This window comes from Haliotis asinina, chromosome 1, assembly GCF_037392515.1.
Source record: "Haliotis asinina isolate JCU_RB_2024 chromosome 1, JCU_Hal_asi_v2, whole genome shotgun sequence".
Taxonomy (NCBI): Eukaryota; Metazoa; Mollusca; class Gastropoda; order Lepetellida; family Haliotidae; genus Haliotis; species Haliotis asinina.
The window spans coordinates 22,480,925-22,508,649 of record NC_090280.1 but is presented as its reverse complement, the minus strand read 5'-3'; the positions used below and the strand labels follow the sequence as shown (position 1 = coordinate 22,508,649).

The 27,725-nt window shown below is 40.5% G+C and overlaps 1 protein-coding gene and 1 pseudogene across 1 annotated transcript; both read left to right on the top strand.

The window, feature by feature from the left end:
• The first annotated feature begins 50 nt into the window (after positions 1-50).
• Positions 51-10,824, top strand: LOC137259072 (carcinoembryonic antigen-related cell adhesion molecule 6-like). The gene is made up of 11 exons (XM_067796798.1): positions 51-342; positions 1,085-1,384; positions 4,582-4,848; positions 5,428-5,550; positions 7,546-7,567; positions 7,964-8,019; positions 8,539-8,560; positions 8,971-9,026; positions 9,599-9,712; positions 9,954-9,967; positions 10,639-10,824. Exons 1-11 carry the CDS (start codon positions 51-53, stop codon positions 10,822-10,824), a joined length of 1,452 nt encoding a protein of 483 aa, XP_067652899.1.
• Positions 10,825-13,297: 2,473 nt separating this feature from the next.
• LOC137258980 (cell adhesion molecule 4-like) lies at positions 13,298-23,040 on the top strand (annotated as a pseudogene).
• The last annotated feature ends 4,685 nt before the right edge of the window (positions 23,041-27,725 follow it).

The following is a 27,725-nucleotide window of genomic DNA, read 5'->3' as shown; positions in this document are numbered from 1 at the left end:
TGACAATTGGATACCCATACACTGTTACACGTGTTGGTGAAGATGTTACCATGGCCATGAACCCAGAAAATGTCAGCTTCCAGTATTATTTAGCGGGGAATGGTTCTGTATCTGTGAGACTGTTACTGGTCCAACCCAAGACACACCGTGTACGGGTATTCAACAACAGTCACACCGGCTACAAGACCAGGATCAGATACACCGGGGAGGACTCACCATCACAGACCGGACAGCTGAGGTTTACCATCTACAATGTCACTGTACAGGACGCTGGTACTTACTACTGTCAGGGAAGCAATGGAGAGAAAGTTACTGGATGTAGACAGGTCCTCGTTGTAGTGCGTAAGTACTGAGTGGAGTTAACAGAACGGTAGATAAGTCTAAACTAAAACGTAATTAAGGATATATGAAGACTCGTGTGTGTGCGTGCGTGTGCATGCATGTGCTTTTGTCGAGTTACACATGGCAAGCGTACTCACAGTATACCCGTGAAGATCCGGATTAGAATTGGTCTTTTTTACCCCTTGCTTGTCGTACGAGACGACTAACGGGATCGGGTAGACAGGCGCGCTGACTTGGTTGACACATGTCATCGTATCCCAGTTGCGTAGATGTATGCTCATGATGCTGGTCACGGGATTGTCCGGTCCAGACTTGATTATTTACAGATCGCAGCCATATATATATGGAATGTTCTTACGTGTTAACAACAGTCCAACCAACTACTCACTCGCAGTATATCCGAATCCACCTGTCTTGTTGCTATAATCCCGAGCGCCAGTCAGGGTAACAACAACAAGCATATCTAATGTCATTTTTACGACGCACCTTGGGAATAGTCCAGCCAACTGATTAAATGTTGTGTAGAACATTTAATCAACAAACTGATTAGGAGTATTAACGTGTCGCTGGCGCTTATTTGATTGACAATAAAGGTGAATACGTCATTAATAAAAGTGTCAGAGCATTTACTTCATTATGTCTCAATGGATTCATATTTTAAAATGTTTTTAACACATTTAGTAAAACCATGTTTATTAGCACTGGTGTTAAGGTCTCGGCGCAGCTGTTATATTTTTCACAGAGAGGCCAACCACACCTACCATCACCGGACCTGCCTCACCTGTATCAGGTGAGAATGTCACCCTCACATGCTCATCCTCCTCCCGGAGTTTGCCCCCGGACCACCCCCAACTGACCATGACCTACATCTGGAGGAGGGACAGGACCTTCCTAGAATCTGGTGATGAGTCTCCTACAGGTGGAGATGACCTGACAATAACCCAGGTCAGTGGAGAGAACCAGGGAGACACCTACAGCTGCCAGGCTGTGGAGGAGGGGCTGGAGTCTGACTGGAGTCACGGACATGTACTGGATGTTCTCTGTGAGTAAGAACGTACCTTTGTTTACGGTACAGGAACCTCGCAAATCTATACAACTTAGCATGCAACTTACACAGAACCTTTATGTCCTGAATCATTATTATGATAGTACCTGTGTGGTTCGGTTGGGAATTAATGACAGCAACAACATAATAATTTGTCCATTGATATAGCGCCAAACTCCACACCAAGTATGCTCATAGCGCTAACAATAGGGCGTTATTGACGTCCGTTGATATAGAACTTTTGGGAGAGAACATAGCCAGAAACTGTGATGAAAGCTTTCAGCTTCAAAGGCAAGTCGGTGTCAGGTGTTTTATCGAATATACACCAGTGACCAAAAAATTTGTCATGTCATTGTTGCCCCCCTGGACATGCGCTTTAAATATGAGCAAAACGGACCACTCAGCTCAAACACAAACGATCAACATAAAACTAACAATACATACATGTACTGAATCACATGACACGGGTTACGAAAGCGTTAATTTATGTTCCTTAGGCTCGCAATTCTAGCGTCAAATATGCAGATTTCAGAAAATGTAAATGCAGGGTGACGGGCAAAGGTGAAAACAAGGTAATGTAAAACATCAGGAAAATACGGAACACAGGAGACTCTTTACCAACCACGGGGCTAAAATTTCAGGACATTTTAAGCAAACATTGCTGAGAGGTGGGCGTTCACTAAACGAAGGGGGTTTTAACTGGTTACCTTAGAACTAATATTTCAATGTTGATCTTGTTTCAACGTGATGGCAGTATCAAGGTACCTAACTGTTAATGAAGGTCCTCTTGATATAAATTATGGACCATTCAAACTTGAATGTGATAGTTATGAAGGCTTGTGTCACACGTTGAATGAGTAGTTGGTATTTTACCTTGTACTGAGTCTTCATTCATTCATCAGTAATGGTTAACACTTTACTTGTATATTTCTCATTGGAGATGGATAAAGGATAGGGATGGGACACAACTTTCTGGAAATTTCAAACCTCAACATGATAATAATTTCAAAACTGTTTTAAGATGCATTCTTTTCCCAGATTTCATATATACTCTTAAAAACAGTAAGTGAACTGTACTTTCAATCTATAATTGTCGAAATTGGGAGATATATGCGATTGAATCAATGTTGATACAATAATAATGGATGTTTTGAGAACCTAACCAACTTCCACATGGATTTCATTCAAAGCATACCTGTTCGTTCAGTTATCCCCCTTGTTAGGTGACTGGAGTATGTCATGAAAATTTCAGGTTTACAATTTTCAGTGAGTAGTGTGTGATTTAACATTGAAAACCCTGTCCATCCACGGATGCAAGAAAACTATCGGAAAAATACAGTCTGCGGCGATTTATCGACCTGCCTGTGAAACGTCAGGATTCATAATGACACCCCATGCATGTGTAGGAGGGTCCGACGTTGTGCACGTGCTCCCCCATGCATTGTGTTTGCGTGTGGTGATAACGTGAAATGATGCTGTATACACAAAACGAATGTCATTGTAACGTTCCTGAATGGGTTTTCTTTCTACCAGATTTCAAAGTTCAGGGTATCCTACTTTTTTAAGAGTATACGTGCCTAAGAGCGTGCGTTTGTGCTTGCTCTCGGGTGGTAGTTCAGGATGGTGGACAAGGGATGGAAGAAAAACAAAAGCCAGTGATAGAGAAGAAGATAGCAGCAGCCATGTTTTACTATTGTTTGGTCGAATGATGGTATATACAGTGGTAAACCTGTGACAGGACTGAGTGGCCAATGTTCCCTATGTGGAGACCCGCTCTGTCAACTCACACATTCAGAAGTCGGAAGGCGTCTCTTCACCATCGACGTAGTCGTATTTTGGGGTGACGACCTTGGCCGACAATCCGACTAGCCACACAATCCGTTCGCTTCTTGTTTTCCTGACTGGTCTCCCTGGCCTGTCTCGTCAACTGATCATATCATTCAGACTTTTATACACAGGGCCATTACGCCACATTGTGCACTGACCCATGCACATGTGTATACGTAAGATTCGCCGACGTAGGGAAGTGTTAACTGACATGTACTGATAACGTTTCAGAATATAGGGTCCTGCCCGGAGGGTGGGTGATGTTAAGAGGGGATACGCCAATGTTTGTTGAATACATTACATAGACAAAGGGGATAGAATTCCAGTGCACTTTGGACATATGTTGAAACAAATAGATCGTTTGAATGAATGAAGCTTCAATGAAACTTATTGAAATGACTTAGTCTGTGACAACAGCCCTGAACGTCATGGAGAGTTTGGATTCGTGAAGGACTGGGTTGGATTGGCCTTCACCAACCCATGCTTGCCATAAAAGGCGACTATACTTGTTATAAGAGGCGACTAACATCGGTTCCCAATTGCGCAGATTGATGCTCATGTTGTTGATCATGGGATTGTCTGGTCCAGACTCGATTATTTACAGAGCTCGACTATTGCGCTGAGTGCGGCGTAAAACTCAATCCACTCACTCACTCATGGAACTTTTCTCCTTAAAAGTGCTTCTTTTTAAATTAGTGACAATATTGGGTTTACAACAAGAATACAGTAAAATGCATGACGTTGACAATATCTGGTACAGGCACTGATCATTAGAGATATAATCGTAAGGGCATCAGATGAGATATACAGGAACGTCACGGTAATACATGAATCGAATTGTCAACGTTGGTCATGCGGAGCATACCAATGACAATATCGGACGTGTACACACAAAATACAGGTGATCGGAGATTCCAGCTGTTAACAAAATCTCAGTTGAGCGGCTATCCAACTCGTACAAACAAAACATTGGACGTTTCCCCTGCTGCGGTCGCGGTCGACCATCCAGTCGGAATACCTGACTGATACGTACACGTATGACTTATAGGAACAAAAACAGAATGTGCGTAATGTGTCGTCGTTTGCATTTGAATGTAATATTTTCGTGACAACAGTAAGATCTTTGAAACTGGGAGTCTTATATTGGTGAGCCTGGACTCGACAAGGCTAGCAGATGTAGATGTGATCAGCACTAAAAGTAGAATTGGCATGAGTAAAAAATAAAACCTAACCAACTTCAAAAGTCTAAACCGAAAGTTGATGAAAAATTAATTCAAGTGAAATTGATATAAGGTAGTATTGGTATGATAGAAGAAAATATCAAGTTATCAAATTATTATATTCTGATTATCTCACATGCACTCCAGATGGACCTGACCAGATACACTTTGATGGCACAAGGGACAAGCTGGAGGTAGAAGAAGGGAATCCTGTAACAGTGAGATGTTCCGTTGACTGTAACCCTACCTGCACTGTAACCTGGAGGGACACATCCAGGCAGATGGTGATTACAGGACAAAGGGAGACTGTGTTGCACATACCAGCTGTAGATGTGTCTTTGTCTGGACAGTACACGTGTCACGTCAACAACAGCAATGGGAATGCATCACGCAACCTGACACTAGAGGTGTTCAGTAAGGCCTCCACAGGTTCGGGAAACATGCTTTGTGACAGAATATGTAAAATTCAAGATTATATTTGAATGAGATATGTAATGAAGTTTTTACTCCCTTCAAATGGATGCAATGACAGTAGCACTGGCAACTTGACCATTATTATTGGATCCCTCTATGGAGATGGATCGATGGGTGTTGTATCGAGAACGTAACTGGTTGTATTGCAGTTTGAAAGTGTTATTTCTGATGAACATCGGAAGGGTCAACCCAGTTGACATGTCATGAACCTAATTAAAATCTTCTGACGAGGAGTGATAGGTTATAAGTGACATAAAACTTCACTGATTTACTCACTCACCCATATCCACTTACCCGCTCACCCGCTCACCCGCTCACTCACACACTCAAACACTCGAATTCGCAGATACGGGGCAGCCCTGGTTATATTTGTAATCCGGGTATACATTATATCTCTGGTATTTTGTAATCACATCATTACCTTAAATAAAGCAACATATCTTGGATGTTGTTTGTTTCTGAAAAGTAAACAGGATTATACTTTACTGAACTGAACATTGTCCATATTAAATGTTTCAGCACGTGCGTTTAATGAATCTGGTGTTGTTTCCATCGTCCCCGAGGCTGCTGTCTGCTCCGTCCTGATCGTGGTCATCGTCGTTGTCGTCATAGTTGTTGTTTGTAGAAAACAGAGACGTGGAGGTAATACGGTGTGATGTGACAGTGAATGACTAGAACTCGAGAGGGACGTGAAGTGGCCTCTCTCACAAACACTTCTTCACCACTTTGGCTCAGTAATTACATATACCGATCTCACTTAATAGCGTGTTGCGTGTGTGTGCGTGAGTGTGCGTGAGTGTGCGTGTGTGTGCGTGTGTGTGTGTGTGTGTGCGCGTGTGTGGGCGTGTGTGCGCATGTGTGTGCGTGTGCGTTTACGCGCAAGCGTGCAAGCGCGCAAGCGTGTGTGTGTATATGTATGTGTTGAGTGCATCGTGACTAGAGTGGGGTAGGGGGTAGGGGGGAGCGGGGGAAAGGGGACGTCAGATAGTTACCAGACGTTACTTCTACCCCACAACTCATATACATATAAACAACTATAGAAATGTTAAGTAATACTAATAAGTATTGATTTGATGTCTCTTCTTTGTCTTCAAAACATGTAACAATACTTTGGTATGTAGCGTCTGATGTCTATTTCCACACATACTCAGTAGAAAGATAGCTGATAATTATTTCACTTCATACTGACATGTGATACATTTTCAAGGAAATGATGATTTTGTCCCCGATATATTAGTGATTCTCTCTAGGTGTGATTTGTAACGTGTCTGTGGTGTATCTTGATTAAATGTAAAAGTGTCCTTGATGGTGACTATTCATCAAGGAAGAAGACCATGTCTCTTGTGGGGAAATGGAATCTGAGACCGGCTTTAAGGAAAAGGTTGAGAGAGGACAGATTGTGAGAGGAGACGGTGAAGTATACTGAATTACTTTACAAACGCATCACTGGGATAAGACGTTGAAACTTCGTTTTCAACGAAGAAAATAACTTGTTCCTCTTGACACTGAAATTGTCAATCAGGGTTGAAACACAAGAAAAAACAAAAGCAGTGAGTGCAAAGTTGAATTAATGAAAACGTTGAAGGGATCAAATTTATTTCCAAACGCGCTCAAAAGTTTCACGGAGTCAATGTCAGTAACGGGTATAGTCGTCATTTGCATAATCCTGGTGCAAAATGTGAAGACGTTGATCTGTCGCCATGCTGGGAGCAGGAACGACTCTTGTTCTCAGTAATTGTCATTTTGAGGTGTAACTCGACTACAGCAGACGTCCACACGTGTCCTGCCATGACTATCAGTCTCTCAGCAAATCATTAGTAATATGCTTCCCTCAACCCTGCTGAACTCAACAATCACCGTCACTCTGATCCTTGTATACGCATGACTGAGAAGAAATCAGGACTCGTCAGTAAATAGAATACTTATGCGCACGCAGCCCTTGCTTACGTAATCGCTATCGTACCGTCTGGAAACTGACGATATCCCTTCTTCCATGAATGGTAATATCTGTTCTGGAGGCTGGCTTGAACCTGTATGCGACGATCTCGGGCTAGACACATGGTTGTAAAAGATGTGCCACGTGTTGTGCCAAAGTCAACAATTTGGTGCAGTTCAAACTTTTGGTGTGATTTTGGTACACAGTTGACTGATCTGACAATATGTTGTGAGAATACCACGTTTGTGCATTTTCACGCGATTTGCAGGTGAAACGGTGATTTCCAGCAAATGGTGGGTCACGTGGGCATTTCTTGGTATGCATCAAGTTCATCTCTGAAAGTCAGATTAATTTAAGCACAGTTTCTGTTCGTTTTGCATTCTCCATAATGAATGATAATAATGTGATACGCGCGTTTCTAAAGTTGTTCAGTATGGAACCTTGAAGATGATGCTTGAAGAGGATATAAATCAAGAGTGTGCACAAATTTACATGTTTAACGGACTTCAGTTTCCAAGTGTTTGCTTCAAGACACTGGTGTTACTCAGCTTGCGTTTGTTCTACAAACATATCGTTCTACAAATAGCAAGATATTTATTTCCACTTCAAAGATGTATAATTATACAGGAAATTCTTTTATCTTTTATTTTTCATCTAACATTGTGCATATGTCATTATTTACACAAAATTATTTGTTTCAGGTAGAGGATGCACATATAATCGGTGAGTAAGTCAAAATGTGTAAACATCCGACTTAAAAGTTTGTAGTAGCTGCTATTTTTCAAGGGTATTGTGGAAACACTTAATCAGAAATAAAGTGATTTGATTAGCTGTACTTCACTTTTCAGTGGCAGTATATGTGAAGCATAAGCCCAAGCAGAATTAATGGCACATCGCTAATGAGCTGTTGGTGTCAAAAAGATTTCGTTCTTTCAGGCAAATGTTAGAAGAGCGTGAACTACCGATAAGGCAGAACTTGCTTATCCTTTTTGTGAACACATTCATGCATATAAATGTAACAGCTATTTTGTCCTTTACAAGATTCTGTGTCTGAGGAAAGCGGATTGCTTTTTGTAAATATCCTTGATTCCAACCACTTTCTACATTTCCTTCCCCCAGCGTTGTCACATACACCCGTGACGCAGACACAGACGGAGGCTACGAGGAGATAGTAGGTTGGCACTGGACTTCATTCTAGTACGTCACGTCAGTTAAATCAGATGACGTTAAACAGGCCATACGAATTGTTAAAGGGGTAGTGTTATGTAGAATGTCTGAAAAACAGTCCTGAACTTTTTGCAACCAAAACTAAAGGTCTATCAACATTTTAAAATTCTGACAACTATTAGCACTGATTGACCTTCTCCTGAAACTCATATCGTATGATGTACAGTTTCTCTTAAACTCTTAAACTTCTAAAGGGCGGTGGGGTAGCCTAGTGGTTAAAGCGTTCGCTCGTCACGCCGAAGACCCGGGTTCGATTCCCCACATGGGTACAATGTGTGAGGCCCATTTTCTGGTGTCCCCCGCCGTGATATCGCTGGAATATTGCTAAAAGCGGCGTAAAACAAAACTCACTCACTCACTCACTTAAACTTCTAAATGGAGAAAAAATGGTAACATCAGTGTGCAAGAAATAAATAAATACTTTAAGTTTGCATGCATAATTGTTCCCACACACTTTAAACTTTCAGAGAGAGGATGTGCTCGTCATCGGTGAGTATGTTCATCAATCTTCAAGTAAGATGAATAAATATTTCATCACGACCTAGGTGTAATTACCCGTGAAGATCTAGGCTAGAATTGCTTTTCATCAACCCATACTTGTCGTAAAAGCCTTGACGAACGGGATCGATGCTTATGCCGTTGAACACGGGATTATAGGGTTAAGAACCATTTATTTACAAATCATCGACAAAAAACGTTAAACAACAAACCAACGAGGAAAACTATACAGTTATTTTCAGACCGTCGACATATAGCTGGGATATTGCTGAGTGAGGCGTTAAACAACAAACCAACCAGACAAAACTATACACGACTTGGAGCGCCATATGAACTGAGAGTGTGTCCCAGCTTAATAATTTCCTCTCATTATGCTCACGTTCAATGTTCATTTTTATCAGTCTGGTGTCGTATCACAGGGAAGACGAAACCGATGGGAGCTATCAGGAAATAGAAGGTTGGTGTCTGAAGGTTAACAACTAGCATGATGTGTAACGACTGTGAAACTCGAACTGCCGTATAGGGTACTGATATGTGGAGTAAACGTAGCTCGAACTGTCTAGTGTCTGAAGCCTGGAACAGGAGTCGTGTCTCAAACCAACCAAGGAGACCAAACCCCGATTACTTAGTCTGAAATAGTCATAATAGAATAGCTATAACATTGTAAATAGAGTCGGATATTCTAGATGTCCGAATACTTAGGACATTTCTCAGTGTTCATAAAGCACTGCCAGATATTGGTGATAGGACGTGTTGGGGGAAAGGATCCACTAGTCTGGAGAGCTGTAATGGTCATCCCGGTGAATGATTCTTCTTTATTCATCACTTGCTTACTTTAGTGTGTTATAGTTCTTGTAGAGAAAAATATTATTTTGTCAGTTGACATTGTGTATGTTATAAAGTTAAATAAAGTTAAATAATGCTTTAAGAGGAACTAGGAACTACACAATGGTGAAACACGTCGCTGTATTGTCACATGAATTATCATACTTAATACAGATATGTGTCATCTTTGTCTTGTATCAGAAGGTGATGCAAACGTAGACGACATCGTAACTATCGTAGCTGTCTACTCCGTTATGCTGACTGCTGTGGCAGTTGTGGTGGCAGCAGTCACTGTTCTTGTCTGCAGGGATGTGAAAGGTACATTTGCATGCAATGTAAGTTTCAACCCACCTCCAATCCCCAACTCACCACAACCAACACAAAATTACCCCAACGTGCAGGGTCTGATTAGAACCTGTCTTCAACAACCATGCTTGTTACAACGGTGAGAAACGCTGGCTGATTATGCTCATGCATTTATCCACCGTATCCCAGTTGCGTAAATCGACACTCTTTATGTCAAGCACTGGGTGTTCTCGGCAAGTCTGGCATATATCAGACAAGCGTAGTCGAATGCAGCGTCGAACAGTATACGGACATGTCCGTGGTTCACTTTCACGTGCTGCAATACTTTGTTCTCATTTTAGTTTGTGAAGTTTGTTTGGATTCTTTTATTCAGTAATGGAGCGGTCGGTAGGTCGGTGGATAAGGTGTTCATGCCACAGACGGAGGTTCGATTCCCCATATGAGTATAATGAAGCCATATTTATGGTGTTCTGGATTTGGTGATGTTGATGGACTATTCTGAGAGCGACTAATTCCTTACTGTTCCTCAGTGTTGGATGAATTGATCCGTTTAGAAATGTACAAGTTTGTCTTTTGTTTTACTTGCAGAGAACCAGGACAACAGGTACACGTTTTCATGTTTTTATCTTAAGTGCTGGACTCATAACTAGTGAACAAATCTTGATGTAAACGGTTTCTGTCGTCTGTGTCAAACACCATTTACTCAACGTACCTTTAGAAATCTTTGACTATAAGCCGCCATCGATTACCTGTGGAAATGACAGAGAAAGTAGCAAATGAAAATCTATGTAACTGATGCACAATTTGCATAAAAAATGTTGGAAATCTATGATCATAGTCGATGTGGTTTATAGGAGGTGATTTCCCTTGCACACTGCTTGAAAGAAAAATACATGCACCTATGGGCAAGTGCAATATAAGTGTAATGTTGCGATTACAGATGTGGTGAATATCTCACTGTGAAGGCAGAGAGATTATCCCATGACTTCAGTGATGCACCTCGTGATTCCAACAACGATGTCTTACCCCTATACGATTACGAACGACTCCTGCGGGATCAGTTCCACATCTACACGTCTCTCCATCCTTCAACTTCCTCAAGAAATGACCTCGGTACCAGGTGAAACCTAAACTGACGGTACAGTTCCACACTTACACGTCTCTCCATCTTCCATCTTCCTCAACAGAGGACCACAGTACCGAGTGAAACCTAAACTGACGGTACAGTTCCACATCTGCAGGTGTCTCCACTTTTCAACAGAGCCTATACAGTTTAACATCTCAACAAGCTAACGTTTCAGCTGCCAAAACAAGAGTACTTCATTTACTAATCACCCAACAACAGGAAATGTTTTCCACGATGCCATTTTTAACAGAGGATTGTACTGGTATTAGTCTCTGAGCTTAACTGATGTATATCAAAGTATATTAACAACACTGATTTAGCATAAACATTCTTGATTAGGTTTGAGTGAAAACCGTATATGTCTGAAGACAGCAGTGCCATCTGACTTCCAGTGCATCGATGTCATAACATTGTGACGTTATCGAGTTCATGATGTCATAGCATTGTCAGGGTTTTGTGCAAAATCTACTGTCAAAACGATTTCTCCTACGAGATGTCGTCTGATCTGACACAATCCACATCTCCTGTGGAACACAGTTTTGGATGATAAATGCTGAAGTTACAGATGGAATGTGAAACAACACCCTTCGAAAACGATACAGCCGTGTATTTCTGTACTGTGGCACAGAAAACGATTTTAACTGTACGTGGTTTCAGATCGGACAAAGGCACGAGACAGTTTTCAATGGAGCTGGGCGTAATAGATCGTTAATGACCAGGAAGGAAGACGTCATTACATACTGGTTCTTAAAATATGTATTCCAACTACTTCATGTTTCCACTTATTTACCAGTCTGTCATTAACACGTCCAGTCATCAAAGACATGCTCTTCTAGCAATACCATTGCTTTTTGTTTGCTGTCTTTAATTCCTGTCAGACACTTCTCTCCCTATGGGACTTTGCAATTGTTAATCGCTTGAGGTATAATTCCAGAAGTACCTTTTCAGAAAGTATAACCTCTAGGTTTAGAACTGCAGGAGAGAGGGGAGTGACAGTCCTGTTCAAGCGAACATTGTATTCTTGCCACATGTCCGGCAGTAAATATGCTATCTTAAATTAGGTATATGTAATACTCTAATTCCATATTTCATGGAACATTTAAATGTAAGAATATACAAAGGATTTCTGCCACATATACCCAATACTGTGTAGGTTGATGTCAATGTCTTCACTCCAAGAAAGCTTCTACATACAAAGATGTGAATGGTTTGTATATTTGTTATGCTCTCTAACGCAGCAAACCCCTCATTTAGTAAAATAGGAATAAACTTAGTGTCAAATATCTAGAAGAATAATTCAAACGGAATTGGTATAAATCTATGTAATATCTGTCATAGTACAGTGCGAGAGAGTTAGGGAATGAGATCTATAAGAAGTTTTTTAAAAGATTTCTAAAAATTGGGAGATATGAATCAAGCAGAGCTTCGCTCGGTGAACTATGTATCCCATGTATGTACGTACCCAAATAAAAGTGATTAAGTTCTGTTTCAAGTTGTTGTTAATGAATGAACATTATTACGTTCAGGCATCATTTGATCCAGGCATTTTGTAAATATCCGGTATCCTACAACCATTTCAAAGTCAACATATATAGGAACAACGATGATACACCAATAACAAAATTGCACCATCTCTGTTTTTCACATTTGTCAGAAAATAACATAAGACAGCATTATTCCTTCACAATATCTTCAAACTGAGATCTGTTTTCGTATACTGATATTTTGACCAGTGTTAGTTGATTTGTAAACTGTGTTACTATCTGTCTGAATAACGGGAGTAGGTGACTCGCTGATTTAGTTGATAAATATATGGTATTTCGATTGAGCAGACTGATGCTCACGCTATTGATCACTAGATTGTCTGGTCCAGACTCTTTTACATACAGACGTCTGCCATATAACTGTAATATTATCCACCAAAACCAGATTTGTGAGTCATCAGTCATCAACGTTACTTGTCTGCCGATGTGAATGTAAACTACTAATTAGTAACTATTAAAGGTAAAGCGCACGTAAACATATGTTAAAATACAACGGGAAGTTACTCACTTTTTCCAGGGAAAAATTATCCAGCGAAACTAAATATTTCAACGTTTGAAAGCAATTGTGAAAGTGTGTGATGTGTCAGTATGAATTTACCACGCTAGTAGCCATGTCTGTGGCTCACATTCTGTTTTGGGGCTTACACGTGTGTGGTATGTACCTATCAGCTGAAAAAAAAACAAACATTAACTGAGCTTCACATGGCTTTTTATAAGTAACCAGTGTTGTCTAAGAAAATAGTTTTGAGAGAAACTAGATATTTTGACAGGTTAATTTCTGGTTTACATTTCGTTTGCGTGCCTGTATATGTGGCATGTATCTGTGAACTTGTGTTAAATTGAGCGAGCTTAAATACTGTGTTTGAATACATATGTCAACTGTTAGCCTTGTTTTAATGAGCAATATTTGTTTTGAGTGCAGCGTCCATGACAACTGGATACCCGTACACTGTTACACGTGTTGGCGAGGATGTTAATATAACCTTGAAACCAGACAATATCAGATTTCTATATTATGTATGGGTGAATGGTTCGGTTGCCGAGAGACTGTTAGTGGTCCAGCCCAAGTCACACCAGGTAGTGGTACTCAACAGCAGTCACACCGGCTACGGGACCAGGATCAGATACACCGTGGAGGACTCACCATCACAGACCGGACAGCTGAGGTTTACCATCTACAATGTTACTGTACAGGACGCTGGTACTTACTACTGTCAGGGAAGCAATGGAGAAAATATTGCTGGATGTAGACAGGTCCTCATTGTAGCACGTGAGTAGTATATGAAGAATAAAGGTTGACTGTTGTAATGCATCTCCAACATGAATGAATAGCTGGACATTGGACATTATTGGACACTGGCCTGGTACATGGCGACATAGATCCAGATGTGTGTGTGTTAGTGTGCGCGTGCGCGTGCGCGGTGTGTGCATGTGTGTATTGTGTGTGTGCTTATGTGTACTGTTTGTGCGTGTGTGTACTGTGTGACTGCATGTGTGTATTGCGTGTGTGCGTGTGTGTATTGCGTGTTAGTGTACGTGTGTGCCTGTGTGTATTGTGTGTATAGTGTGTATGTCAACTATTCCAAAGAAATACTGGTTCTTCTATACTTACCGGCAATGAAGCGTTATCGCAGGTTAACATGGATAAGTTTATCCGAGTCCATCAGTCTCACAATCTTTTAACGCCTCTCTCTCGAAGGTACGTTTAACTCGATTCAGCCAGTAGTTGTGTGGTAATTATCATATTTAATCAACAAAACGGTTTGGAGTTTTACGATCCAGCCAACACGTATTCCCTGCTGTAACCGTGGAACACTGAGTGAGTGAGTGAGTGAGTGAGGGAAGGAGGGAGAAGGAGGACCTTTGGCGTGACGAGTGAACACTTTAACTGTTTAACATTTGATGGATAATAATGATGAATAGCATATAAATACAAGTATAAAGGAGTTAGGGAAATCTTGTACAATGACACCCGTGTTAAGGTTACAGCACAGCTGTGACATTTTTCACAGAGAAGCCAGCCACACCTACCATCACCAGACCTGCCTCACCTGTATCAGGTGAGAATGTCACCCTCACATGCTCCTCCTCCTCACGGGGTCTACCCTCGGACCACCCCTCACTGGTCATGACCTACAACTGGAGGAGGGACAGGACTCTGCTAGAATCTGGTGATGAGTCTCCTACAGGTGGAGATGACCTGACAATAACCCACGTCAGCAGAGAGAACCAGGGAGACACCTACAGCTGCCAGGCTGTGGAGGAGGGGCTGGAGTCTGACTGGAGTCACGGACATGTACTGCATGTCCTCTGTGAGTAAGAACCTACCTTGCTTTAGGTTACAGAAACATTACTTTTCCTTGAAACTCTGTTTTTAAGTGACAGTTTTGTGACAACTTGTCTTTGTTGAAGTTGTGTAAACAGAACAGAAATTAATATTGTGTACGTTCGGATAGGAATTAGTGGCAAGTTTGCTTCAATGATCCGTTGAAAGTTTCAGAAAACTGCAGCTGGGTCCCGTTCCTCAAAGCGAACTGTCGTACGTCTATGTTAAAGTTTGGGAGTAACAATCGTCTATGGTAAAGCATGGGAGTAACAATCGTCTATGGTAACGTATGGGAGTAACAATCGTTTATGGTAAAGTATGGGAGTAACAATCGTCTATGTTAAAGCATGGGAGTAACAATCGTCTATGTTAAAGTATGGGAGTAACAATCGTCTATGGTAAAGCATGGGAGTAACAATCGTCTATGGTAAAGTATGGGAGTAACAATCGTTTATGGTAAAGTATGGGAGTAACAATCGTCTATGTTAAAGCATGGGAGTAACAATCGTCTATGTTAAAGCATGGGAGTAACAATCGTCTATGGTAAAGTATGGGAGTAACAATCGTTTATGGTAAAGTATGGGAGTAACAATCGTCTATGTTAAAGCATGGGAGTAACAATCGTCTATGTTAAAGTATGGGAGTAACAATCGTCTATGGTAAAGTATGGGAGTTACAATCGTCTATGGTAAAGTATGAGAGTAGCAATCGTCTATGGTGAAGTATGGGAGTTACAATCGTCTGTGGTAAAGTATGGGAGTAACAATCGTCTATGTTAAAGTATGGGAGTTACAATCGTCTATGGTAAAGTATGAGTTGCAATCGTCTATGTTAAAGTATGGGAGTAACAATCGTCTATGGTAAAGTATGGGAGTTAGAATCGTCTATGGTAAAGTATGAGAGTAACAATCGTCTATGGTGAAGTATGGGAGTAACAATCGTCTGTGGTAAAGTATGGGAGTAACAATCGTCTATGTTAAAGTATGGGAGTTACAATCGTCTACGGTAAAGTATGAGTTGCAATCGTCTATGTTAAAGTATGGGAGTTACAATCATCTACGGTAAATAAGATTGAAGATTTTTATGGATATCAACTTCTTTATGTGTTTTCACTTCTAAATGACATTCAAAGACTCATCTACGGTAAAGTATGAGTTACAATCGTCTATGGTAAAGTGTGGGAGTAACAATCGTCTATGGTAAATTATGAGAGTAACAATCGTCTGTGGTGAAGTATGGGAGTAACAATCGTCTATGTTAAAGTTTGGGAGTAACAATCGTCTATGGTAAAGTATGGGAGTAACAATCGTCTATGTTAAAGTATGGGAGTTACAATCGTCTATGGTAAAGTATGGGAGTAACAATCGTCTATGTTAAAGTATGGGTTAAAATCGTCATAGCGCTAAGATCGCTTTGAGGAACGGGGCCCTGGTATGACGTCACTGTAAGGTCACTCGGATATGTTGTCAAGAGTTACACATAGCAACCCAGTGGGTGAGTGAGTTACAACGGTGTCCCAGCTGTAGCCTGTACTTATTGTGGGAGGAAAACACAACTTGATACGAGACATGGAGGTTTGTCATTAGTGTGAATCCCACAGGCCAAACCAAGAAGCTTGTCTTTACTGTTTACATTTACGTCACAGACGCAAACTTATATCTGAGAAATAGATTTCCGATGTTAGCTGACCATCTCACATGCATTACAGATGGACCTGACCAGGTACACTTTGAAGGCGCAAGGGATAAGCCGGAGGTAGAACAAGGGAAACCTGTAACAGTAATATGTTCTGCTGACTGTAACCCCTCCTGCACTGTAACCTGGTGGGACACATCCAGACAGGTGGTCATGACAGGACACAGGGAGGCTGTGTTGTACATACCAGCTGTAGATGTGTCTGTGTCTGGACAGTACACGTGTCACGTCAACAACAGCCATGGAAGTTCATCACGGAACCTGACACTGGAGGTCTTCTGTAAGTCAACACTTCAAGAATGAAATCTATAACATAACATGGATGACGCCTGCCTTTCTGTTCACCTTAACCTTATGGAACACCCGCTGGAACACCAACAGTAATGGCACCCAAAGATTCAACCACTAACAGAAAACCATATCAACCCGTAATCAGGGGTTCATGACTAATTTTTCATTTTATGACAAAATACATGATGTTAATGTTTAATGGACTATTTATCGAAGAGTGGTAATTTCAATCTCTACTAGCTTTACTTTGTTATTATTGTGAACTTTATTTAGCTTCATTATGAGCAGATATGAAATGAAATCCAAGATTATTTGTACGAGGGTCAATCTAATGTGAATATCACGACAATGTTTTGTAAGTTCAGATTCTCCAAAAAGTGTTTCTCCAAATGTTTTTGTTAATTCGAAAATTTAAAAAGAAATCAAGCGGCACAGATGACTCGGAATCCTAGTTGTCTCTTGATATGTGACATATCGACACTTTTCGCATGTTTCCGTTTCTTTACAACTTCGCCTGCACAAATGAGAACGCTGATGTTTCCGACGTTGCATGGTCTGTTGTTGAGCTGACGTAGACAGTGATGTTGTTGTTGTGAATTTGCAGTGCACCACTGAAAGATTATTTCAGATGAACATGGCAGGGGCAACCCATTTAATATGTCTATTAAAGTCTCCTGAAGTGAAGTGATGTTACTGGGGTATTGTTCCTAAAGTCGCATAACTGACTGACTGACTGACTGGCTGGCTCTGACTGACTGACTGACTGGTTCACGGACTGACTGGCTCACTGGCTGGTTGACTGGCAACTTGACCATTATTATTGGATCCGTGTATGAAAATGGATTGATGGGTGTTGTATCGAGAACGCAACTGGTGTTATTGCAGTTTGAAAGTGTTATTTCAGATGAACATCGGAAGGGTGAACCCACTTGACATGTCATGAATCTAATTAAAATCTTCTGACGAGGCATGATGTGACTGGGGTATAAGTGACATAAAACTTCATTGATTTACTCACTCACCCGTACCCACCCACCCACTTACCCGCTCACCCGCTCACTCATCCACTCACCCACTCAAATTCGTAGATACGGTGCAGCCCTGGTTATATTTGTAATCCTGGTATAAATGATATCTCTGGTATTTTGTAAGCACATCATGTACCTTAAATAAAGCAAAGTATCTTGGATGTTATTTTTGGAAAAAGCAAACATGATTATACTATACTGAACTGAATATTGTCCATATTAAATGTTTCAGTCCGTGAGGTTAGTGAATCTGGTGTCGTTTCCATCGTCCCCGTGGCTGCTGTCTGCTCCGTCCTGATCGTGGTCATCGCCGTTGTCGTCATAGTTGTTGTTTGTAGAAAACAGAGACGTGGAGGTAATACGGTGTGATGTGATAGTGAATGACTAGAACTCGAGAGGGACGTGAAGTGGCCTCTCTCACAAACACTTCTTGACTACTTTGGTTCAGTAATTACAGATACTCATCGCAGTGTGTACGTGTGTGCGTGTGTGCGTGTGCGTATGTGTGTATGTATGTGTGTGTGTGTGCGTGTGTGTATGTGTATGTGTTGAGTGCATCGTCACTAGAGTGGGGGAGAGGGTAGGGGGAAAGGGGGAAAGGGGGAAAGGGGGAAAGGGGACGTCGGATAGTTACCAGAGTAGTACTTTAAACAGTTTTACCCCACAACCCACATACATATATACTCCTATAGAAATGTTAAACAATACTAATAAGTATTGATTTCATGCCTCTTCTTTGTCTGCAAAACATATTATAATACCTTTGCATGTAGCGTCTGATGTCTATTTCCACCCATACTCAGTAGAAAGCTAGCTGATAATTATTTCACTTCATACTGACATGTGATACATTTTCAAGGAAATGATGATTTTGTCCTACCTATATTAAGTGATTCTCTCTAGGTGTGATTTGTGACGTGTCTGTGGTGTATCTTGATTAAATGTAAAAGTGTCCTTGATGGTGACTATTCATCAAGGAAGAAGACCAAGTCTCTTGTGGGGAGATGGAATCTGAGACCGGCTTTTAGGAAGGTTTTGAGAGAGGGGACAGATTGTAAGAGAAGGCGGTGAAAGTATTCTGAACTACTTTAGAAACGCATCACTGGGATAAAACGTTGAATATCCGTGATAAACGAAGAAAAGAACTTGTCCCTGTTGAAACCGAAGTCGCCAAACAAGATTGAAACACACGTAAAATCAAAAGTAGTCATTCTCAGTTTAGTGCAAACATGAATTAACGATAACGTTGAAGGGGGTCAAACTCATTTCCAAACGCGCTTAAAAGTTTCACAGTCAGTGTCATTAACGGGTATGGCCATCACTTAAATAATCCTGCTGCAAAATGTGAAGGCGTTGGGAACAGGAACAACTGCTGTTCTCAGTACGTATTCGTTTGAGCTGTAACTCGACCATGACAGACGTGCACATGTGTCCTGCCATCACTACCAATCTCGCTACAAATCATTACGCTTCCTTCAACCCTGCTGAACTCAGCAATCAGCGTTACGCTGTCCACGTCGCTCTGATCCTTGTATACGCATGGCTGAGATAAATCCGGACTCGTCAGTAAACAGAATGCTTATGCGCACGCAGTCCCAGCTGACGTAATCACTGTCGTACCGTCGCTTCTTCCATGAATGGTAATATCTGTCCTGGAGGCTCGCTTGAACCTGTTCCTTAAAAATCAGTGAAGACAATGTGGCGATCTCGGGCGGGACAAATGGTTGTCAAAGATGTGCTCGATCACGTGTTGTGCCAAAATCAACAATTTGGTGCAGTTAAAACTTTCGGTGTGATTTTGGTACACAGTTGACTGATCTGACAATGTGTTGTGAAAACGCCAAGTTTTATGCATTTTCACGCGATTTGCAGGTGAAAAGGTGATTTCCAGCAAATGGTGGATCGTTTATCTTATTTTTTTCATCTAACATTGTGCATATGTCATTATTTACATAAAATTATTTGTTTCAGGTAGAGGATGCACATATTATCGGTGAGTAAGGCAAAATGTGTAAACAGCTGACTTAAAATTTTGTAGTAGCTGCTATTTTTCAAGGGTATTGTGGAAACACTTAATCACAAATACAGTGATTTGATTAGCTATATTTGACTTATTAGTAGCAGTATATGTGGAGCATAAGCCCAAGCAGAATTAATGGCACATCGTTAATGAGCTGTTCTTGTCACAAAGATTTCGTTCTTTCAGGCAAATGTTATAAGAGCGTGAACTACCGATAAGGCAGAACTTGCTTATCCTTTTTGTGAACACATTCATGCATATAAGTGTAACAGCTATTTTGTCCTTTGCAAGATCCTGTGTCTGAGGAAAGCGGATTGTTTTTCTAAATATCCTTGATTCCAACCACTTTCTACATTTCCTTTCCCCAGCGTTGTCACATACACCCGTGACGCAGACACAGATGGAGGCTACGAGGAGATAGCAGGTTGGTGCTGGACGTCATTCTAGTACGTCACGTCAGTTAAATCAGATGACGTTAAACAGGTCATACGAATTTTTAAAAGGGTAGTGTTATGTAGAATGTCTGAAAATCAGTCTTGGACTTTTGGTAAGCTGTCAACATACAAAACTAAAGGTATATCAACATTTTAAAATTCTGACAACTATTAGCACTGATTGACCATCTCCTGAAACTCATACCGTATGAGGTAAAGTATCTCTTAAACTCTTAAACTTCTAAATGGAGAAAAATGGTAATATCAGTGTGTAAGAAATAAATATATACTTTAAGTTTGTATGTATAATTGTTCCCACACACTTTAAACTTCCAGAGAGAGGATGTGCTCGTCATCGGTGAGTATGTTCATCAATCTTCAAGTAAGATGAATAAATATTTCATCACGACCTAGGTGTAATTACCCGTGAAGATCCAGGCTAGAATTGGTTTCATCAACCCATGCTTGTCGTAAAAGCTGACGAACGGGATCGACGCTTATGCCGTTGAACACTGGATTATCTGGTCCAGAACCATTTATTTACAGACCGTCGACATATACCTGTGATATTGCTGAGTGCGGCGCTAAACAACAAAACAACCAGGCAAAACTGTACACGACTTGAAGCGCGATATGAACTGAGAGTGTGCCACAGCTTAATAATTTCCTCTCATTATGCTCACGTTCAATGTTCACGTTTATCAGTCTGGTGTCGTATCACAGGGAAAATGAAAACGATGGGAGCTACCAGGAAATAGAAGGTTGGTGTCTGAAGGTTAACAACTAGCATGATGTGTAACCACTGTGAAACTCGAACTGTCGTATAGGGTACTGATATGTCGAGTAAACGTAGCTCGAATTATCTCCTGTCTGAAGAACTCTTACACGTCCATGGTAGATAGTCTTCAGCAACCCATGCTTGCCATAAACGTCGACTATGCTTGTCGTAAGCGGCAACTAAAAGGATCGGCACGTCGTTCTCGCTGACATGGTTGACACATATCATTTGTTCCCATTTGCGCAGATCGATGGTCATGCTGTTGGTCATTGGATTGTCTCTTCCATACTCGATTACAGACAGTGGAACGGCTGTGAAACTCGAACTGCCGCGCCGTGCATTTTATGATGAAACGTAGCTCGAACTGTCTAGTATCTGAAGCCTGGAACAGTAGTCGTGTCTCAAACCAACCAAAGAGACCTCCCCCCCTCCCCCCGATTATTTAGTCTGAAATAGCCATAATAGAATAGCTATAATATTGTAAATAAAGTCGGATATTCTAGATGTCCGAATAGTTATGACATTTCTCAATGTTCATAAAGCACTACCAGATATTGGTGATGGGTCGTATTGGGGAAAAGGATCCACTAGTCTGGAGAGCTGTAATGGTCATCCCGGTGAATTCTTCCTTACTCATCGCTTGTTTACTTTATTGTGTCATAGTTCTTGTAGAGCAAAATACTATTTTGTCAGTTGACATTATTTATGTCATAAAGTTAATCAGTGCTTAAACAGGAACTAGAAAATACACCATGGTGAAATACGTCGCTATATTGTCACATGAATTATCATACTTTATACAGATATGTGTCATCTTTGTCTTGCATCAGAAGGTGATGCAAACGTAGACGACATCGTCCCCATCGTAGCTATCTACTCCATTATGCTGACTGTTGTGGCAGTTGTGGTGGCAGCAGTCACTGTTCTTGTCTGCAAGGACGTGAAAGGTACAAAGAATGCATGAATATTTTTGCATGCAATGTAAGTTTCAACCCCCACCCCTCCAATCCCCAACACACCACAACCAACAAAAAAATACCCCAACGTGAGGGCCTGGTCAGAACTTGTCTTTAACAACCAATGTTACAACAGGTGAGAAACACTGGTTGATTATGCATGTTTTTCCGACGTATCCCAGTTGCGTATATCGACGCTCTTTATATCAACCACTGGGTGTTCTCGGCAAGTCTGGCATGTATCAGACAAGCGTAGTCTAGCTGGGATATTGTTGAATGCAGCCTCGAACGGTATACGGGCATATCCGTGGTTCACCTTGACGTGCTGCAATATTTTGTTCTCATTTTAGTTTGTGAAGTTGTTTTGATTCTTTTATTCAGTATTGGAGCGGTTGGTAGGCCAGTGGATAAGGTGTTCACGCCACAGACGCAGGTTCGATTCCCCATATGAGTATAGCCATATTTATAGTGTTCTGGTTTTGGTCATGTTGATGGACTAGTCTGAGAGCGACTAATTCTTTACTGTTACTCAGTGTTGGATGAATCGATCCGTTTAGAAATGTACAAGTCTTTTGTTTTACTTGCAGAGAACCAGGACAACAGGTACACGTTTTCATGTTTTTATCTTAAGTGCTGGAGTCAGTCATCGTAATAACTAGTGAACAAATCTTCATATGAACGGTTGCTGTCTTCTGTGTCAAAGACCATTTAGTCAACGTATCTTTAGAAATCTTAGATAAACGCCGGCATCGATTACCTGTGGAAATGACAGAGAAAGTAGCAAATGTATCTATGTAACTGATGCACAATTTGCTTAAAATGTTTTGGAAATCTATGACCATAGTTGAAGTGGTTTATAGGAGGTGATTTCCGCTGCACACTGCTTGAAAGAAAAATACATGCACCTATGGGCAAGTGTAACATAAGTGTAATGTTGTGATTACAGATGTGGTGAATATCTCACTGTGATGGCAGAGAGATTATCCCGTGACTTCAGTGATGTACCTCGTGCTTCCAACAACGATGTCTTACCCCTATACGATTACGAACGACTCCTGCGGGATCAGTTCCACATCTACACGTCTCTCCATCCTTCATCTTCCTCAACAAATGACCTCGGTACCAGGTGAAACCTAAACTGACGGTACAGTTCCACATCTACACGTCTTTCCATCCTTCATCTTCCTCAACAGAGGACCACAGTACCAGGTGAAACCTAAACTGACGGTACAGTTCCACATCTGCACGTCTTTCCATCCTTCATCTTCCTCAACAGAGGACCACAGTACCAGGTGAAACCTAAACTGACGGTACAGTTCCACATCTACACGTCTTTCCATCCTTCATCTTCCTCAGCAGAGGACCACAGTACTAGGTGAAACCTAAACTGACGGTACAGTTCCACATCTGCACGTGTCTCCACTTTTCAACAGAGCCTATACAGTTTAACATCTCAACAAGCTAACGTTTCAGCTGCCAAAACAAGAGTACTTCATTTACTAATCACCCAACAACAGGAAATGTTTTCCACGATGCCATTTTTAACAGAGGATTGTACTGGTATTAGTCTCTGAGCTTAACTGATGTATATCAAAGTATATTAACAACACTGATTTAGCATCAACATTCTTATTCAATTAATAAAGCTAAAACCTTTTATTTTCGTTTCACGAAACTTATGTTTTATTTCATCAACAGAGATAATGTGAAAACACAATTTTTCAATCAATATAGCTTTAACCTGTTTTATCAGAAAGATTTAACTCTTATGCTTTCTCAACACACCGATCGACATTTTATTACTCATCCGTTGTAGATATCACTGTTAGGTAATTTTAGAAAGTTACACATTGTGTGATAACATCGCGTGATGGCGTACGTATGACGTCAAAGTGTTTTATTGTTATGACGTGCTAATACCTCGGTCACAATAGCATTAGACCTTGCTTGACTCTCGGAAAGCTTAGTGTCATCACACTCGTGGAATTCCTAGTAAAGAAGTACTTTGCTCGATATTATTTTGCTAATGCCGGGTGAGTAATAAATAAAATACGAAACTGTGTCCCGCGTAACACCATATTTATAAAACTCGTGAATGGCATCGGTATCTAACGAGCGAAAGCGATTTAGATACCAAACCATTCACTCGTTTGATAAATAAGGTATTACATGGGACATAGTTTAGGTTTCTCTATATATCAAACACTACACACATAAAAGGATTGCACATGGTAATTTGCACATGAGCTAAATGGATGGGCTTGTCGGCTAAGGCTCCACAATTTCTTAATTACATAAATCATAAGTAACAGATCGGTTTCCGATTGTGATCTTTTGATTGTCAGCACCTCAAATAAAACTCTACATAAATATAATACCCATTCTCAACATACATGCACACGCGCGCGTGGACACACACGCACTCACGCACGCACGCACGCACGGACTAACACTCTCAGACACAATTCAATAAGAATCGCTAAAAATCGTTAAATCGTTGTTTTTATGTCTTCTATAAATGCTTTAAAAGTTTTACTTTCGTTTTAAATGCTGCAAATTTGATCAACCAGATTACTTCAAACAGATGTCCCACATTATACAGGAATTCACATTACTGCTATCCTACTTCCGGATTGGTATCACTCTACCTAGAATGTATTCCTCAGGAGGTATTTGTCTTAGGACTGACGTATCGTGATCTGTAGCTTAACACCAGCTGACATTTGAACAACTGTTAACAACCCGTTTCCTGCAGATATCAGTCAACCACTCTGGTAAAAAAATAGAGAATCTCATCGAAATGTCTACTGATATCAAATATATCAACACAAGTTGATAAAGTAACAAATATCCGAGGCTTGGCAAGGATATTTTCACCTTTACCAACGGGTATTGATATAATTGATATCAGTAAACACGAGAGTGAGATTCTGTTTGTCATCCAAAATCATTCTTGATTAGTTTTCAGTGAAAACTGTACATGTCTGAAGACTGCACTGCCATCAGACTTCCGGTGCATCGATGTCATAACATTGTGACGTTATCGAGTTCATGACGTCATAGCATTGTCAGGGCTTTGTGCAAAATCTACTGTTAAAATGATATCTCCTAGGAGATGTTGTCTGATCTGACACAATCCATATCTCCTGTTGTACACAGTTTTGGATGATAAATGCTGAACTTACAAATGGAATGTGAAATAACACCCTTCGAATACGATACAGCTGTGTATTTCTGTACTGTGGCACAGAAAACGATTTTAACTGTACGTGGTTTCAGATCGGACAAAGGCACGAGGCAGTTTTCAATGGAGCTGGGCGTAATAGATTGTTAATGACCAGGAAGGAAGACGTCATTACATACTGGTTCTTAAAATATGTATTCCAACTACTTCATGTTTCCACTTATTTACCAGTCTGTCATTAACACGTCCAGTCATCAAAGACATGCTCTTCTAGTACCACCACTGCTTTCTGTTTCCTGTCTTTAATTCCTGTCTGACACTTCTCTTCCTAGGGTATTTTGCAATTGTTAGTTACTTGAGGTATGCTGCCAAAAGTACCCTTTCAGAAAGTATAACTTCTAGGTTTAGAACTGCAGAAGCGATGGGAGTGAGAGTCCGGTTCAAGCGAACATTGTATTCTTGCCACTTGCATTAAATATGCTATCTTAAATTAGGTACATATAATACTCTAATTCAATATTTCATGGAACATTTAAATGTAAGAATATACAAAGGATTTCTGCCACATATACCCAATACTGTGTAGGTTGGTGTCAATGTCTTCACTCCAAGAAAGCTTCTACATACAAAGATGTGAATGGTTTGTATATTTGTTACGCTCTCTAACTCAGCAAACCTCAGACTCATGCAGTAAAATAAGAATAATTTTATCGCCAGGAATGTATTGTAAATTGTGCTGAAAACGACAAGGCAATGTCAGTAATCCCTATCTAATTAATGGACCAGTAACGTCTTGCTTCACTTTATTAATTCTTCTGGTAGTTCATCCTAAACACAAGTAACCCCATGTTTCCAGAAGATTGAGTCATGCAGTGTTATCAACCTTTTGCAATTGAATGGTTGCACTGCCCGACAGAATCAAAAGGAGATGAAATCTGTTTATGATGAAGACAGTCCATCTTTTGATACTTGTGAGATGTAAAACGGAATTTTCAAACTGAACATATGTCCCTGACAAATGAGCCAAGATGTGGACACCATTATGATGATACCTTTGAGGTCATTGAAGAGACGGAGTGTTTACATGAAATTAGGGGGTCTATTTAAGAGGTCTGCACAAGGTCAAGAAATGTTGGGAGAAATATGTTACTGTGGATGGTGACAGTGTAAAGAAGTCTTAAGGTCCAAAAATCAAAAATGAAGTTTCTACCCTGAAAACGTCCTGGTGATAATTAGAACCTCCTTTATATTCCCCCGTACATAAACGACCAGCAGCTGAATGGTGTGCTACGTAGTCATTAACAGAATGGTTTACAACGAATTATCACAGCATGTTCACAAAGCAATCAGCTAACAGAGAACATAAACATCACATGTAGATTTGTTGCAGATACTACATTGGTCTCGATAACATTCAAAAGTATACAGGTAAAGCAACGGTTCAGTTAATACTCACACGTCACCACGATGGACGTTCACTCAACCTACATTTTCACAAAACAACGTAGCGTTAACCGTATTAAATGAACTTTCTTAAACAGTAATGCAGAATATGTGAGCCATATGATACAACCAACTTTATCATACGACTCAGAGGTATGGGGATTCCAGCGGTATGAATGTTTGGAGAAGATCCATTTATTGGCATGTCAAAAAGTTCGTGTTGACTCCTCTACACCAAATTGTATGATGCATGGTGAATGTGGGAGAAAGCCAATATATATTAATTCCCACATGTTTAAAATACAGGTTCAAACTTCTTGATATGCACGAACAACGTCTTCCCAATATAGCTACAACATGACTTTACATTCAGATAACATGGGGGAAATTACATAGGTATCGCGTGTAAGGAATCTTCTATTTGTCCATGGCTATGGTTTTATGTATGGTTTTGTCAATCAGTTGGAGGAAGTGTAGGCATGTTTCTCAAAGAATTAAGAACTCGGTCTGTAAATATATTTAGCTCGAGTGGCATTCAACTTTAGAAGATAGTTCACGTTATGCCTATTACAAAACTTTCAAGACTTTATTTCAACCGGAATTTTGTTTATCAATACTCACGCCGGAAACTTTAGGGAACCAATTAATCAAATATGGGCTAGGTTTATTAGAGCTTGTCGAAAATGAGGGAAGAAAATTGTTCATTGCAAAATCGGAAGGAATATGTCAGTTATGCATATAAAGATAGAAAATGAAATTCACTCTTATATAGATTTTATAGTGATCTTCGAAAGAAATGTATTACAAATTATTTGATAAGGACTAAGAACGAACCTCAGATATCAAACCTTTCACTATACATTACACATGCACTAGTTAAAAGTAACAAACTCTTTAAAGAATGTGTCGTTTCCTGTGTGAAACAGTATGGTATGTATATGAGCCGGATGCCGTTTGTACAATAAACTTTTTGACTTTGGTAGAGGTTGCACCTTTGCACATCAACGTGAAGGTAGTGCCAAGGGAAACAATTAGTAAAGCGATGAAGTTAACATAGAATAGCAGTAGTAAAGATTTATAACTAGAAGGAAGCAATGTTACATACCTGACTGAATTTACTACACCCCTTAAGTTGCGACTGTTATTCGTATTCTGTTCTGTTCTAGCTATCGCAGATAATCGCGTTCACATATAAATTTA